Source organism: Rhinolophus sinicus, linkage group LG03, assembly GCF_036562045.2.
Source record: "Rhinolophus sinicus isolate RSC01 linkage group LG03, ASM3656204v1, whole genome shotgun sequence".
Lineage (NCBI taxonomy): Eukaryota > Metazoa > Chordata > Mammalia > Chiroptera > Rhinolophidae > Rhinolophus > Rhinolophus sinicus.
Window position 1 is genome coordinate 57,278,481 of NC_133753.1, and position 15,970 is coordinate 57,294,450.

Consider the following 15,970-nt stretch of genomic DNA (forward strand, 5'->3'; position numbering starts at 1 on the left):
ATCTCAAGGAAAGAGTTTGTCACTGTAGCAGTAGAGGAGGAAACCCTTGACCTTAGGAAGGCTGAGAGGCCTTTCTCCTGTTCTGCAGAAATCTGCTGGTAAGCTGGTGCGAGATTTGGATCAGGCCCTTGTGCTTTCACAAGCTTTAAAGAACTAATTCCAATTAAATAGAAAAGAAGAAAACTTTCAAAGTATTTGTATAATGCAGGTATAACACTGTTTCCAAAACCTGATATTTATACAGACAGACTAATTTCATTGATGAACAAATGAAAAGAAAGTTATGGTTTTGAATGGGAAGACTCACTACTATAAAGCTCTTAATTTATCCTGAGTTGTTTTATAAATGTGATATGAAAAAGAAAACTATTAGTTTGCTAGGGCTGCCATAACAAAACACCACAGAGTGGGTGATAAATTCTGAAACAACAGAATTTATCTCATAATGCTGGAGTTTAAAGTCCAAACCAAAGTGGTGGCAGGTTGGGTTTCTTTTGAGGCCTCTCTCTCTCTGGCTTACAGATGGCTGCCTTCTTGCTGTGTCCTCGCATGGTCGTACCTCGGCTATGTGTTATCTGTGTCCTGGTCACCTCTTCTTGTAAGGACACCAGAAATACTGGATCGGGGCCCACACAAATGGCCCCATTTACCTCTAACCCCTTGTTCAAGTCCCGATCTCCAAATACAGGCGCATTCTAAGGACGGGGTTCGCAGTTGAACATTTGAATGTTGAAAGGACACAGTTCAGCCCATATCAAAGACAAACAGGTCTTTTTCTGGAATTAGGCAAACAGGTTCTAAAGTTTATATTGATGGGGTGAGGAGGGAAAAAGAATAAGGAAAAATCTGGAAAAGAATAGCAGTAAGAGGAACCTAGTGAATATTAAAATAAAGACTCCATAATTTAAAAATTGTAACTGACATATGAGTATATACATTATGCAGACAGTCCAGTGAAACAGATGCAAGGTTCTCAGATTCTTTTTGAGTTAATTTATAAGTGTAGCATAATAAGATATGAGTTAAAAAAAAACAACACTAATTCTCAAAATTTCTAATCTTTTAAATGTTATGTTTAAATATGTTAAGTAAATATTAGTTTTACTTTTTTCATTTGTTTACACTTATAAATAACAAAAAACATTAAAGGCTATGGGACAACTATAGTTTTCCTCGTTGATTATTAAGATTGCTTTGCATGGTTTCAGCTTGCACAGTCTTTTTTTTGTCCTGTACTGCTATGCAAAGCAAGGACAGCTTATTTGTATATATTTACATTTATATAAAGAGATAACTAAAAACTGGACAAAGTCCAACAACCCAATAGAAAACAAGCAAAGGAAATAAACAGACAACATTCAAAAGGGTGTATCCATACAGTGGAATATTATGTAGCTAAATAAAAGAAAGCTCTCTATGTACTGATAAAAGATATCCTAGATATATGGAGTGAAAAAAGCAATTACAGAACAATGTATTTATGTTCGAATATGTGTTTTGTATGTATGCTACCTTTTGTGTAAGAAAGAAAAATGAGAATGGATATTCATGTTTGTTTTTTACAGAAATTAACACAAGAACAATATACAAGAAACCAATAAAAGTGATTATCTGTGTTAAAAGGAATGGAGTGAGACCTCTCAAAATATACTTGTTAAATATTGTTTTATTTGATCATATGAATGAATATATTATCTATAAAATTAAAAAAAAGTAGATACTTTAAACAATGAGTTGTTTTCAGTAAAAGAGCAAGAAAATGAAGACAAATATTGACATCTTCATAAAAAGCAAATCAGTGTTTTGAAATTATTGTTTTAGAATATTTTTATATGAGTTGCGTCAATAGTGTCAACTAGTTTTATTTCTACTAAACCTTTCTGAAAATAATGTATATATTTTTTCATTTTAGTATTAACAGTACCAGCAACAGACATTGCTGAAGAAACTGTTATAAGTGAAGAACCACCAGCTAAGAGACAATGTATCGAAATAATTGAAAACCGGGTGGAATCTGCAGAAATAGAAGTAAGGAGTCTTTTGCCCGGTGTGTTTTGCTGCAGTCATCCAAAATAAATTCAATTTGCTTTTCTTTATTTTTTTTTGTCTTTTATATTTATTACTGACAGTGTTGTTTTGATACAGAATGAAAGTACATAGTATTATTTTGTTTAATTTTTGCCTTATATATATAGCAAGCCCTCAATAAATAAATATTGAATGAATGAATGAATGAGTGAAGAATTTGTTTGTAACAAAGTTTGTCATCCTGGTAACATTGGAATGCCTTTGGTCTTTACACTCCATCCTTTATTTTTCATTAAATTTACATACATCATTCTCACAAATCACTAAAGGAAATGTTACTATATATTAACTAAAAATTTTTTTTCTTTCAAAAGTGAAATACAAATGCCTATTTGGGCTGGAGGATCCTCTTATAGAAGGTTGATATTTGTGAACTGGGTGATTTATTAAAAAGCTGTAGATAATTGCTTATTTCACTATTAAGTTCTTTAAGAAAATTAAATTTAGACTAACTTCTTGGGGGATTAAAATTTTTTCCCTCTCCCAAACTACATTGTAAGTGTAAACCAGTTTGTAAGTATAACCAAACCATAGTTACCTCACAGATTTTTTGTCTTACATCACTGTAAATAAAATTATGTCTTCCAAATTTGATATTAACTTATATCAAATGAAAATAAAGTTATTCAAAAGTTATTTTGGAGTTTTTATGAGAATTGAAAAAGCTAATATACTTACTATACACATATAATATCTGATACATGTAAATAGTAAATGTTGGTGAATATTTAAGGTTCTTGTTACCATAAAAAAGAAAGGATTGGGGGAAAAGTCACTAAAAGGTGACATAATTCTGACTGAGGACAATTAGAAAATATCCTTGCCCAAATTTATTTAAATGTGATACTGGTATATCTTTGGCCACAATCACAGAGTATATTATTGAGTTAAAAAGATTATCTGATTCATGGTATAGCCAGAATATTTGGTAAAATTATGACTTTAGTTATTGAGGATGAGTGGTTTTATTCAAAATTTAAAGTGACATTCAGTACTGAAATTCTTACAAACTAACAAGTTATTCCATTGACCAGCATCAGTACACTTATTTAATCTTTTTAATATCTTTTTCTGATATGTCAGAGGATCTTTTTTTCTGGCATAGAAGGTGAAAACAATTTTGTCATGTACTTTGCTTTAACTGTTTAATAAAACATTTTAAATTACTTGACTTTTTATTAAACATAAACTGACCCAAGTCAACAAAGTGTATTTTGCAAACATTGAACGTGCAGTCTGGATCTTTATTTACCTCTCAGCCAGTGCCAGTTGCTGTTTTCCTCAGAGTTCCACCTCTTTTCTCTCATACAGTCATTCAGAGAGACCAAGGAGAATAACTACAAATAACAGGAAAGTATGAATTGAGGCACATAAATTAACTAGAACCAAGGAGATAGAATTTCAGGGCAGTGGAGTTTCAGCTTGGTATAAAGAAGTGTTTTTTGTTTGTTTTGTTTTTAGTAATTAGAGCTTTCTGGTAATGGAAATCCTATTTTCCATTACTAGATATGTTCAAGCCAAGGTTGCATGATCTTAACTTAGAGCTATTACAGAGAGCTCTTAAAGCATACAGTGAGTTTAGATGGTGGAGGTGGGCTGGGGTTATAGAATGAAGAGAGACCCCTAGTGGTTTCATCAAACCAGGTAATCGTTTCCTTATAATACATGAAGTGGTTCTATTTTCTTAGATGACTAATAGAATTGTCTTGGGGCAGATTTTTATACTCCGCTCTCTAAGTGAGTTTGACCATTCACCCAAAAAAGTTTCTCTAAGGCAGCGTTTCTCAACTGGGGCAATTTTGACCCCAGGGGACATTTGGCAATGCCCAGAGATATTTTGGGTTGTCACAACTAGGTGCATGCCACTGACATTTAGTGGATAGGGGTCAGGGATGCTGCTAAATGTTCTACAACATACAGGGCAGCCCCCCACAATAATTATCTGGTCCAAAGATAATCAGTACTGAGATTGAGAAACATTGCTGTAAAGGAATTAAAAAATTAACTCGTTATACAGAATTTAACATGTTTGGGGTTTCTCTGTGTGTCCCCACAACTACCAGAGTGACTGTAAAGAATGTGCTAACAATTTATATTCACAGTTTCCTGGCTAACGTTGGAGAGGTTTATCACTAATCTCTGGAAAAATTAGTTTAAATTATAGAAAATTTTACTGTAAATGTCGCTTTTACATCTGCATGATAGTAATATAGGAAATGAAATAGGTTTGTTTTTTAGAGGAGAGGTATGAATAAGACACCGAATTGCAATAATGTATGTCATTTTGTTATCACCCATGCATATTACTGCACAAAATATATGTGGAAGAAGTGTGCTGCTTACGGATTTCTTCCATAAATAAACAGCATATTCTGAATTGAAAATAACACTGTTCTTTGTACATGTGGGAGGGAGGAGATGTAATTAGTACATTAGGTGTAACAAAGTATTTTCCTATTACTTAGTTGTGTGAATTTAGGAAATAGTTACCCTTTTCTTTGCTATGAAGATTATAGAGATGAATATGTTTATCAGCAAGTTTTATATATTTACTTTTAGAACTATTTGTGTCCTTTAACCAGTGGTAGATTGGGATTCTTAGTGTTCTTTTAAAAGTTGATTTCTGTAAAGTTTATCATTTGATACAAATTTTGATACAAAAAGTGTTTCATTTGATACAATTTTTTTTCAATCTGTTTTTTTATTAATGAATATCCTTTGATGTAGCAAAGTTTAGAGTTTTTTATATTTATATCTCTTTTTGATTATTTTCTCTAGGGCTGGAGTAGGCAAAGTTTTTCTGTAAAAGGTCAGACAGCAAATATTTTTGGCTTTGCTATACAGTCTGTGTTTTACTACTCATATCTGCCATTGTAGCTGGAAAGCAGCCATAGTCAATTTGGAAATGAATAGATATGGCTGTATTTCAATAAAACTTTATTTATAAAAACAGGATCATATTTGACCCATGACAGTTAGAAAATAGATGCTTACACACAAGCAAATGAACAGCTCACCTGTTCAATGAACAACTCCCTGCCCAGTTTCTCTCTTTGTAAAGACATTTAATGGTGAGAATATATGGGGGTGAAATCAGATTTAGGTTTGAACTATATTTTATAATTTTCTGACTGATTTTGGTCAAGTTGTTTAACCATTCAAGGCTTAGCTTCCCAATCAGTAAAAGAAGAAAAATAATAGCACCTACATTATCAGACTGTTGTAAGGTTTAAGGAGAAAACATGTGAAGGACTAGTACATGGTAGACATATAGTAAATGCTCCGTAAATGTTAAGTGCTATTATTCTAAAATTTATATTGAGGTGTGATAGAAGATAAATCACTATAATGATTTCGTTGCTTTATAGCAAAAGCAAAATAAATTTGAATGTTAGAAAATTATGTATTAATATGATAAAATTGTTGAGATAATTGCTACTAGCTGAAGCAGAGTTCAAGCATCTTGTTTGAAAATAAAAAAGCAAACTCATGTCTTTCCTTGCTCTGTTATTCCATTGCCTAATGTAATAATGATGTATTGCTTGGGTTTGGAGTTGTTGTGTAAGATAAATACCTTCTTTTATTGCTACCAAATTTTGTTTATCATCAGGATTTATTTTCCTTGGAATTCTCCACTATTAGACTGTTAAAGGAAAAATACTTTAGTATTACATATTAGTAGACTAAAGTATGTTTATTTTAAAATATCAAAATCCTTTTTAAAATTGTGGTTTTATTGCAAAAAGCCAAAGCCATCAGATTGCCATATCTATTTAAATGTAAATCTCAGATGTCAGTCTGCTGCACTATTTTATGTGTGAAACAACCAAATTACTGTTCTCATTAAGGAAGTGCCTTGCATGTAATATATGTTCAGTAAATATTTTACAAATAAATTTAGAAACAGTATCTTTGAGTAAGAAGTGGTATTTTCTACTTCTAAGAGATTTTTGTTTTGAAAAGTCAGATGGCAAAAAAGATTCTCTCCCCAAATACCTATATTCCTGAGAAGTGAAAAAATGAAAACATTAAAAAAATCTTTAATAATGTTGACTATGCTTTCAAACTTGAGGATTAATTAGGGTAGTGCTAATGATCTTTGTCTCTCAGATTTTACAGATTCATTCAAGAAATTGCAGTGTAAAATGAGTCTTTTGTTTGACCTAGTAGGCAAAAGGGAGCTATCCTTTTATATTAAGATATATTGTACTAATTGAAATAAAAATATACAGTATAGAAAATAGGATTAAACTGTTCGCTGCTAGACTGTTTACCTCACTCAGTTGCTTTTATCTTCTGAAATAATTGAATCCCTTTGCTGTTTCTAAATGTCAAGAAATAGCTGATACTAGAAGATACCTTAGAGTATTTGTTTTAATATTTCCTACCATATCAGAGCAAATTTTTTTCCCCATATTCAAAACTTTGGCTACCAAAGGATCTTATTTAACACATAAAATTTTAAAACACTTATGAAGGTTTGTGAGTGCCCCTGCGCCACTTTGCCAGAGGTGGGGTCTCGCTCCTGGGAAAGCAGCACCCATTCATTCCCCACCCTTCCCTTCCGTGTGCTCACTGCCGTCCATAGTTCACTGCCGGGGGACTGATGACAATTGCTTAGATGAGGCTCATCTCTTGGGTGTCCTAACTTGCTCCTACTCTGTCATCTTGCCTGGAAAGTAAGGGTAAGAAGGGCATAAGAAAAGGACAGTAGGGTAGAGTTTGGGCATTTCTTAAAATGGAGATGAAGGGCACACCTTTCTTCTACTTGTACATTTTGTGTAATTAGAAGATTTGAAGACTAGTATAATCAATGACTCCCACATTTGGTGGCTCCGTGGGAAAAATAACTTGTTGGATCTAGCTTCATCCCAGTGTGGGGACAGGAGCGGGATCCCACGAAAGCCAGATATTAAATGTGCTCCTCCTTGTGGACCAGGTGAATAGTGAAGAGGAGGGAATGTGTGGTGTTCACAGTGGACCAGGGTCACGGAGACAGTGGAGGAGAACCTCGTACTGTCCTCTTCCCCATCAGGCTGCTGACACCTCACCTTCGGTCCCCTCTGGTCAAGTGTCTTGTCCAGTGTGAGCCTGGCCTTTCTAGTGATTAATGGTCCTCATCCCCCATTCCACTAAGAGGTCCTGGGCCTCTGTAATGAGGTTCAACTTGGGCCTGTGCAAGTTGAGCTTTTGTCCGTGTGCCTCCTGGAGGTATGGAAAAAGAATCTTTGAAATGTTTTCCCTTGTTTTTTGTTGAGGCAACTGAACAGAGGCAGAGTGAAGAGGAGGATAAACTAGACCATTTTCATTGGAACAGATTTGTTTCAGCTCTCAATTGAGGACTTGAACACATATATTTTATACCTGTATAATATAGTCACAGTAGAGAAATTAGTATTAGTATTTTGCTTTGCAAAATGGTATAATTTAGGAAACACTAATCTAGACTGGCACTCATCACTTTAGAGATGAATCATGCTTGCTATCATAGAGAAAGACAGTTTTTAAAACAGTAGTATTAGAATCTCATAAACCTGACTCCTTAGCGTGTTACCATGGGAAAGCTACATCGTCTCTGAATATCATTTTCCTCATCTGTAAAATGAGCATTATATCTATCTACAAGGCTTGTTATCAGAAATCACCTTGTTTAGTCATATAATGGGTGTTAAATAAATATTGTTTATAAGTATTACCTTTAGATAAAAACATCACAGAGATGTGAAGAGGTGTGGTTGTATATTGCCCTCTTTAAAGCTCTTCACTAGTTTTTGTAGTACATATAAAAGTATAGGTACCCAATTTGGGTTCATTATGTTAGTCTTATTTCTAATTAGGAAATTGTTTCCTTGAGGTTAGAAACTAATCTGTATCTCACAGTGTGGAGCACAAAATTAGGGGCTTTAGTAGCAAATTGGTTGAAAAGGCAAGATGTCTAGGAAATAGGTGGCTACTTTTAGCTACTACAAATATTTTTATTTAAAGGATGCATGTTTATATGTATTAATAACGTATTTGTGCCAAAATTGAAAAAAACTTTTTTTTTTAAATCAGGAGAGAGAAGCTCTTCAGAAACAGCTGGATGAAGCAAATCGAGAAGCACAAAAATATCGACAGCAGCTTCTAAAGAAAGAACAGGAAGCAGAGGCCTACAGACAGAAATTAGAAGCTATGACTCGCCTTCAGACAAACAAAGAAGCAGTTTAATTGAACATGTAGTTTGAGTTTACTTTTGGTCAAGAAGGAATACAATCTTGAACTGTACATAATAAGGTGCAGTCATGGGAAGACAGGATAATAGAAGAGACTACAGATTGATAATTGGACTTAAGCCATGAGCTCTGAATTCTTGTAACATAAAACTTCAGAAGTTGTGAAATGTATTTAAAACTGAATTCTGTAAATAGTTTTTGTTTTTTTACAGTTCCAAATGAGTTGATAAAGATTGTTGAAGAGATCCAAAAACACAATAAGCCACTGTTTTTGTGTATTCTTTTTGATTTTAGTACAAACCTTAATTTCTCAGAAACAGAACAGTTTTAAGGGTGATCGTTGTTGATTAGACCAAATGTGTAATAATTATGTGGTGGACTGATGCTGGAATTACTCCTGTAGGTATAAACTTCTATATGAAAAGAAGATTCTTCCCGGAAAGTCTGTACAGCTTTAAGTTGTCTCAGATTCTCTGAAAGCATTTTTTAGAAAGCAGATTTTTATATTTGTTCATCTTCAACTATACCCAAGTAGATTTACCTGTATGTGAAGCAAATATTTTTTAAACTTTGTGTTTGTACATATTCTGCATGTTTTATAATTTCAAAATGCATCACTTGCATAGGTATTTTTCCCACAAAAATGATGGAAGTTACTAGGGAAAAAAAGCCCTTTTATTCTGTAGCTCAACTAAGTAAGCTAGCAGCTGGTTTTATTGGAGTGACAATGTTCTTGGAAGGAGCAGCTTACAAGATAACTTGAATTTGCAAACTGCAAAATCTATGCTTTTTTTGAAAATTTCATAGTGGGGACGTGAAACTGTGTTCTGTGCCTTCCATCATGATTTCCACATGAAAGCACTTTAAGGCACTAAATTTTAAGATAATGTTTTTGGAAAAATTCAAAGCATATGGGTTTCTGAAATATTTAATGGACTCATTTGACCCCAGGAAGTTATTGTTACGGAAAAAAAAAAAAAGGCTTTTGTATGTAGAACAAGAGCTTTTTGTACTACAGTGATGCTCTAGGTTTGTCTACCGTAACTTTTCCTTTTCCTTGTGAAAGCTGTTATGTCTGTGCTGCCACACGCTTTCATCACAATATTGTTGAATTCCACAATGTATGGACGTTAAACTCTGACATACTGTTCATTCTTTTTTTTTTTTTTTTTTGTAAAACATAACTTCAAACCTTTTTCCTTGCTTTATTTTTTAATGTTTTATTGCTTTATGAACATGTTTAACCTTGAGACCCTTCTAGATTACCTATACTGTGTAAAGAAGCCATTACCCTTAAAACTGTACTCTGGCCTACTTTTCTATTTTACAATTAAATATCTTTTCCACATATGTTCAGTGTAGACTTATATTTTGACCACATTTTATTCACACATTAAATGTTTGTTCTATCCATTACAGCTGTATTTCACCATATGAAAATATTATATATTCTTCACATTGTGTCTTAAAAGTCCTTGAGGTAAATCCTTGGGAATTTGTTAGTTCTCTCACTGGAGTTATCGGTATAGTTGTTAATGTAAAACAAGGATCTGTATCAGCCTGATACTTGCTATTTGAAAACTCTTAGGAAGGTTTTAGGGCAAATTAAGAACTCTATAAGGAAGAGAAAAAATATTTTTCAGTTTTCTAGTAAATTTGACATAAATATTTTAAGTTATCTAAAACGGTATGCTTTACAAATGCCAGGCCATATTTTTAGTAGGTGAAGCTACTTTTTCTGTGTCTGTTTTTCATTACTTTAGTGCATTGATGGATTTGTTATGTTAGGCAGGGTGCCCTGATATATGCAGTACTGGAGCGGAGAAGGGCCTGTGTGTTCATCCCAGAATGTAGCCACTGTACAGTCTAGCTTCCATACCAGGTTGGCCCCAAACACCCTTGATACCAATCTTCTGAAAGATTAATTTAATGCCTTCTTTGAATTCTAGTCTCCCATTCTGCTAGAGACTTAACCTGGTGCAAGAAAGAATTTTAATCTATAATAACATCTGGCATAGATTGGAGAAAATAATTGGTATATTAAATATGTCTATGATAGTATCAGGTGGATATTCAAATGTCTGGGGGATGTTCACTTTTTTCAGATCTGATTGTTATGTTAGGCTTGTCTAACTCCTCAATCATCTACCCTAATTCACTGTCATGAAATCATTACTTAGACAAGAATTTATAACTAAAACTTAACAATGGGTTGCCTTTTTCTGTTTTTCTTTTTAGCTCCTGTTTTCATTTGGACTGGAAACGTTTTGCATTCCAATCATTCTCAATGGTGTTCTGAGCAAAGGATTAAAAGAATTCAGAATAAAATAATGTAAAAGATTTTTAGAAATCCACACTTCATGTGTTTTCAATGCGTGATGATAGATTTGCCACATTGATGGTTAATTATTTCCATTTATGTGTGAACACCTTCCAGAGAAACTTATCTCAATGAGAGAATCAAGCCCTAATTCCCTAAGCGGTAGGACCTAATGAATTTATTGTAATAAATTAATTTATTTCCTATACATCTAGAATAGTACTGGTTATGTACTATCTTAGACTTTGAGCTCATTAGATGACTACCTAATTTCTTGATTCAGATTTAGCACTTGCCTATGTATAGTCGCTAGAATTCTAGGATTACAAATTCTATCTTGAGTCTAATGCTTTGGGAAAGGCTCATCTGGGGAGTGGTATCTACAGGGACTGTGCTTCTCTACTAATTTTCATTTACTGTTACTAGTTTTATTTATATCTTAATTACTTCCCAAATGGGTTTGTGATGTCGATTTTTTTTCATTGGCTTTTAGGGATTGTGTTCTTAGGTCAATCTTTCATGATATGAATGGCAGAGTAGTTATTCTTTCACTCTGCCACTGTATTGCTCTATTTGTTTGTAGTGGAGGGTTGGGAGTTGGGAGCTTTCTTCTATGACATTCAAAAGAGCAAAGTTAAAGAAGGGAATATACGTGAAATCCCATGTGATCTGGACTATGCTTGTTTATAACAAAAAGATCTGTGCACAAATATATTTATCCAAAACATCGCTAATGAAAATCTGTGCCAGTATGTTTCTTCAAAATCATTTATGATACTGTTTATTGAAAATTAGAAGAAATCCTTACCCATAACAGGAATTGATGAGTTGATAGACATAATCATGGATGCTTTATGCTGATGTGACTGATTTTTTTTCTGCATCACTCTATACAAAGTATCTTTCAGATAAGATCTACAAAATTTCTTTGTGTCTTATTACCTGGAAGACCTTGAGAACTGACTCAAAATATATCAAGAAAGAAAACCTTTTCAAGTAAAATCACAAAACAATTGTAGGAACCTTTATGTCCATATGGATGAGTTCCCAAGGCATTAGCACCCAGGCTTACATAACAAATAGAAAAATGTCCTTTCTATTCACCTCGCTTCTGTTGAACAAATAACTCCTTCCATCATGTCAGGTCAACTTAGGAATGAACTAACTAATATATTTGTTAGTTCATTAAATAATATTTACTGTACTTGGATTTCATTATAGATAACTAGCCTGTTGTAGTTTTGAATGATGTTTGCTATTTGCTTTCTCTATATTAGATGAGAACATCTCAGTGCACATGGATTCAGTTTGACGTAAGCTCTCTGAATTCATTTTCAGATTACTCAGTATCCTATGAGGGAAAACACAATATCATCACTGGAAATATGTTTCTGGTTCCAAATCAAAATTTTGATATCAATATTTTTGTGACTTGCTAATTTTTTTGTATGCCAAATAAAAGTAAAGCTTTCATTTTTGTATTACCATTTTTAATAATTATTCTAGACTTGCCATCCTTATCATAACACTCAAGAATTATTTCAAATTTAAATTGCATTCGCTTACTTTGCTATAGAAAAATATGTAGTAAGAAAGTTCACACCTGAGTGAACCTATAGTCTCTTTTAAAAAAAAATTCTCAGTCTGCCAGAGAACTGACTAGTTCCAAACATTTCCTCCCAGTATCACAGAGACTCTTGGCATCGAACACTGAAGCATATTATGAAGAGTGTTTACTATCTTGGTAGGTACAATTCAATACTCAGATTTTTTTCATTGTTGTTTTAATAAGAACTTCAAAGTACATAGAAAAGCACAGAGAATAATATAACAAACATTCATGTACCTACTACCCCAACTTAATAACTCTTAAACATACTTTCTTTGCTTCAAATCTTTTAAAAAATAGAATGTTACAGACGTAGTTCAAGTCCCTTTGTTCCCCTTCCTCATATCATTTCCCTCCCTCTCTCCTAAAAGACATTTATCTTGAGGTTGAAATGTTTTGTTCTATCTACGTTTTCATGCTTTTACTACATACCAAATTTTATAACTCTGGTTTTGTGTGGTTCTTAAATTTTATTAAAGCTCTCTTTCTAATACATGTGTCATTCTGCATGTTTGTTTTCTCAATTCAATATTTTGGACATGTATTCATGTCTGAATATTTAGTCATTCATTTTGGCTGTTACATAAAATTAAATAAGAGTATACCATAATTGACTTATCCTTTGTTCTATGTATAGATCACTTCCAATTTTTTTGCTATTGCAAATAGTACTGTAAGAGTATCCTTATAATCTGTTCTCTCCTTATATTCAGGCATGTGTTAGGTTTCCCCAGATGGAATTAGTAGGTTGACGTTAGTCAATTTTACAAAAACCTGATATTGCCTCACTAATATTTTTGCCAACCCCCCTTGGCATGAAATCGTTCTTATTATTTTCACTATTACTAGCGAGGTAGAACATTTTTTCTCTCTTGTTTCTTTTCCATTAGTGTTTATTCTTCTCTGAATTCCTAGTTTGTAGCTGATTTTTTATTTGGTAGTTGTTTTTCCTTGATTTGATGAAATTTAATATTTTTCTGGAAACTAATCCTTTGCTGGTTATATGAGTTTTAAATATCTTCTGCCAGTGTCTGATTTATAAAAATGTTTTGCTTATGTTGTCTCAATTAGTACATATTTACTGAATATCTGCTATGTACAACTCAATGCCAGGCTGAGGGAGAATTCCAAGTTGTATATGAGTCTAACACTCAAGGAACTGATCTCTAAAGGTGGGATGAAATTTTACAACTTGATGCTTTTTCTCTTTTAGCTGAATATTATCTCCTTTTTATAATGTATGCTTTTCCAGATAACTAGCTAGGAAAAGGTTTGATTTTCACATGTACTATTTTTTAAAAATATACTATCTAAGGCAATGAGAGATTTAAGTTCAATAAACAATATTTCTAAGTAGCATTGGTTGGTTGTGTGAGTGTGATGAAGATAACTGGTGAAAGTGTGAGAAAAAGCTTTCTAGACCTTACGTATAAAATGGGAGAAAGTAGGAGGAGCAATTTGCTGTTGTATTTTAAGCACATAATGATGAAATTGTGTTTTGTGGCTGTGAAACTACTTCTAATACCCTCTGGATGACTGCCTCCTAACTAGGTTTTTAGTCTAGCTGAGTTCAGTTCTTTACTCTGAAGGCAAAAAGGAATAAAAATGCAAATCTGATGTTACTCTTTTGCTTAAAACCATAAACATTTCCATTGCCCTTTGGGCAAATCTAAATCCTAAGTGGCCCTTCACAGTTTTGTTCCTTCCTAACTCTCCAGTTTCACTTCGTACTTGGCTCTCTTATGTACCACTTTCTACTCCAACTTGCCTGGAGTCTGTCTAACTTCAGGGCCTTTGCACATGTTGTTCAATCTGATTAGCTTTCTACACCCTTCATCTACCTGTCATTCAACTGTTAGGTCTCAGAATCAACAACATTTCCTCATCAAAATTTCCCTTTCTGCCCCCAAATTAGATAAGGCTCCCTGTCACCTTTGTATGCCTACTTGATACCCTATAATGCCCCTTTCAAAAAAACCTTTGTGGCATCTGTCCTCCTAGATTATAAGCTCTATATGGCTTGGGTTGGTGTCTCTCTTGATCTCCACTGTATCACCAGTTGTAACAAAGGAGAGGCCCAATAAATATTTGTTGAGTAAGTGGGCAATTAGGGGAACGTGATGAAGAAGAAAAACTATTATGATGATAAACCCATTTATTGTTTTCCTATCGTTACTGTATTTTTTCAGTTGCAGAATTTTCACTTTCTTGTTTTTTTAATTAAAGTTTACTGGGGTGACAATTAGTAAAGTTACATAGATGTCAGGTGTACAATTCTGTATTACATCATCTATATCTCACATTGTGTGTTCACCACCTGGAGTCAGTTCTTTTTCCATCACCATATATTTGATCCCTTTTACCCTCGTCTACCACCCGCCTCCCCCCTTAACCTCTGGTAACCACTAAACTATTGTCTGTGTCTATGAGTTTTTGTTTCTTCATTTGTTTGTCTTATTCTATTGTTGTTTTCACTTTTATATACCACATATCAGTGAAATCATGTGATTCTCGACTTCTTCAGTCTGACTTACATCGCTCAGCATAATGATCTCCAGATCATTGGCATTATCACAAATGGCACTATTTCATCTTTTCTTATGGCAGAACAGTATTCCATTGTGTATATATGCCACATCTTCTTATAAGGAACTCATACAAGTCAACAACAAAAAAACAACCCAATTGAAAACTGGGCAGAAGACCTGAAGAGACATTTCTCCAAAGAGGACATACAAATGACAAAATAAATGTATAAAAAAATGTTCAATATCACTAATCATCAGAGAAATGCAAATATAATATCTATAATATGTATATGCACATATACATACACAATTACATATGTTATTTACATATGAGATAAGGTAAAGTTCAACATAGGCATAACTGGAGTTGTAAACGAATAGAAGAGAGATAATGGAGCAGAAGCAACACTTGAAGAGAAAATAACTGATCGTTTTCCATAAAGTGCCTAACTTGGTGCTTGGTACTTTTTATGGGCTCAGTAAGTGTCAGCTACTGTCACTGTCAATAATATTATTTTCCCCTCCCCTGCTTTTATGAAAGACTTATACTATTGGTAGTATCACTGGAGTCCAAATTCACTAGGCCATTTTTTCACCAAAGATCTTATATTCCTCGGGCATTCTTTTTTTAAAGTCAAAGCTTTATTGAGATGTAATTCCTATACTATAAAATCCTCCCATTTAAAGTGTAAAATTCAATGCTTTTAGGATATTCAGAGTTATGCAACCATTACAATAATCAATTTTAAGACATTTTCAGCACTCCCCTTCAAAAAAACCCCATCCTGTTCCCCTAGCTATCAACTTCTGACTTCCCACCCCCCAGCCCCTGGTAACAAGTAATCTACTTTCTGTCTCTATAGATTTGACTATTCGGGACATTTCATATAAATGTAGTCATACACATGTGGTTCTTTTGTCACTTAGCATAATGTTTTCAAGATTCACCCATGTTGTGGCATTCATTCCTTTTTATTGTGGAATAATATTCTGTTGTATGTCACATTTTATTTATCCACTTATGTTAATGGACATTTGGGTTGTTTCCTTTTTTTTTTTTTTTTTTTTTGGCTGTTATGAATAATGCCACTATGAACATTTGTGTTTCTGCATGTCCTTTTACACACACACACACACACACCCTCTTAAGTGCCAAAAGTGTTTAAATCTGAATGACGTTTCCATTTTTATTCCTTTTGCTTATCCGTGTTTT

At 33.5% G+C, this 15,970-nt stretch overlaps 1 protein-coding gene across 12 annotated transcripts in view; it reads left to right on the top strand.

The window, feature by feature from the left end:
* Positions 1-9,650, top strand: part of GABPB1 (GA binding protein transcription factor subunit beta 1) — a 57,764-nt gene extending 48,114 nt beyond the window's left edge. For 11 of the 12 annotated variants that reach the window (XM_019730661.2, XM_019730667.2, XM_074327751.1 and 8 more), the window contains exons 8-9: positions 1,913-2,028; positions 8,143-9,650. In XM_019730661.2, the coding sequence (XP_019586220.1) occupies positions 1,913-2,028; positions 8,143-8,295 (269 nt within the window). In that variant the 3' untranslated portion in view covers positions 8,296-9,650. Of the gene's footprint in view, positions 1-1,912; positions 2,048-8,142 lie in introns of all 12 variants that reach the window. The other variant, XM_074327756.1, reaches the window with a different exon arrangement.
* The last annotated feature ends 6,320 nt before the right edge of the window (positions 9,651-15,970 follow it).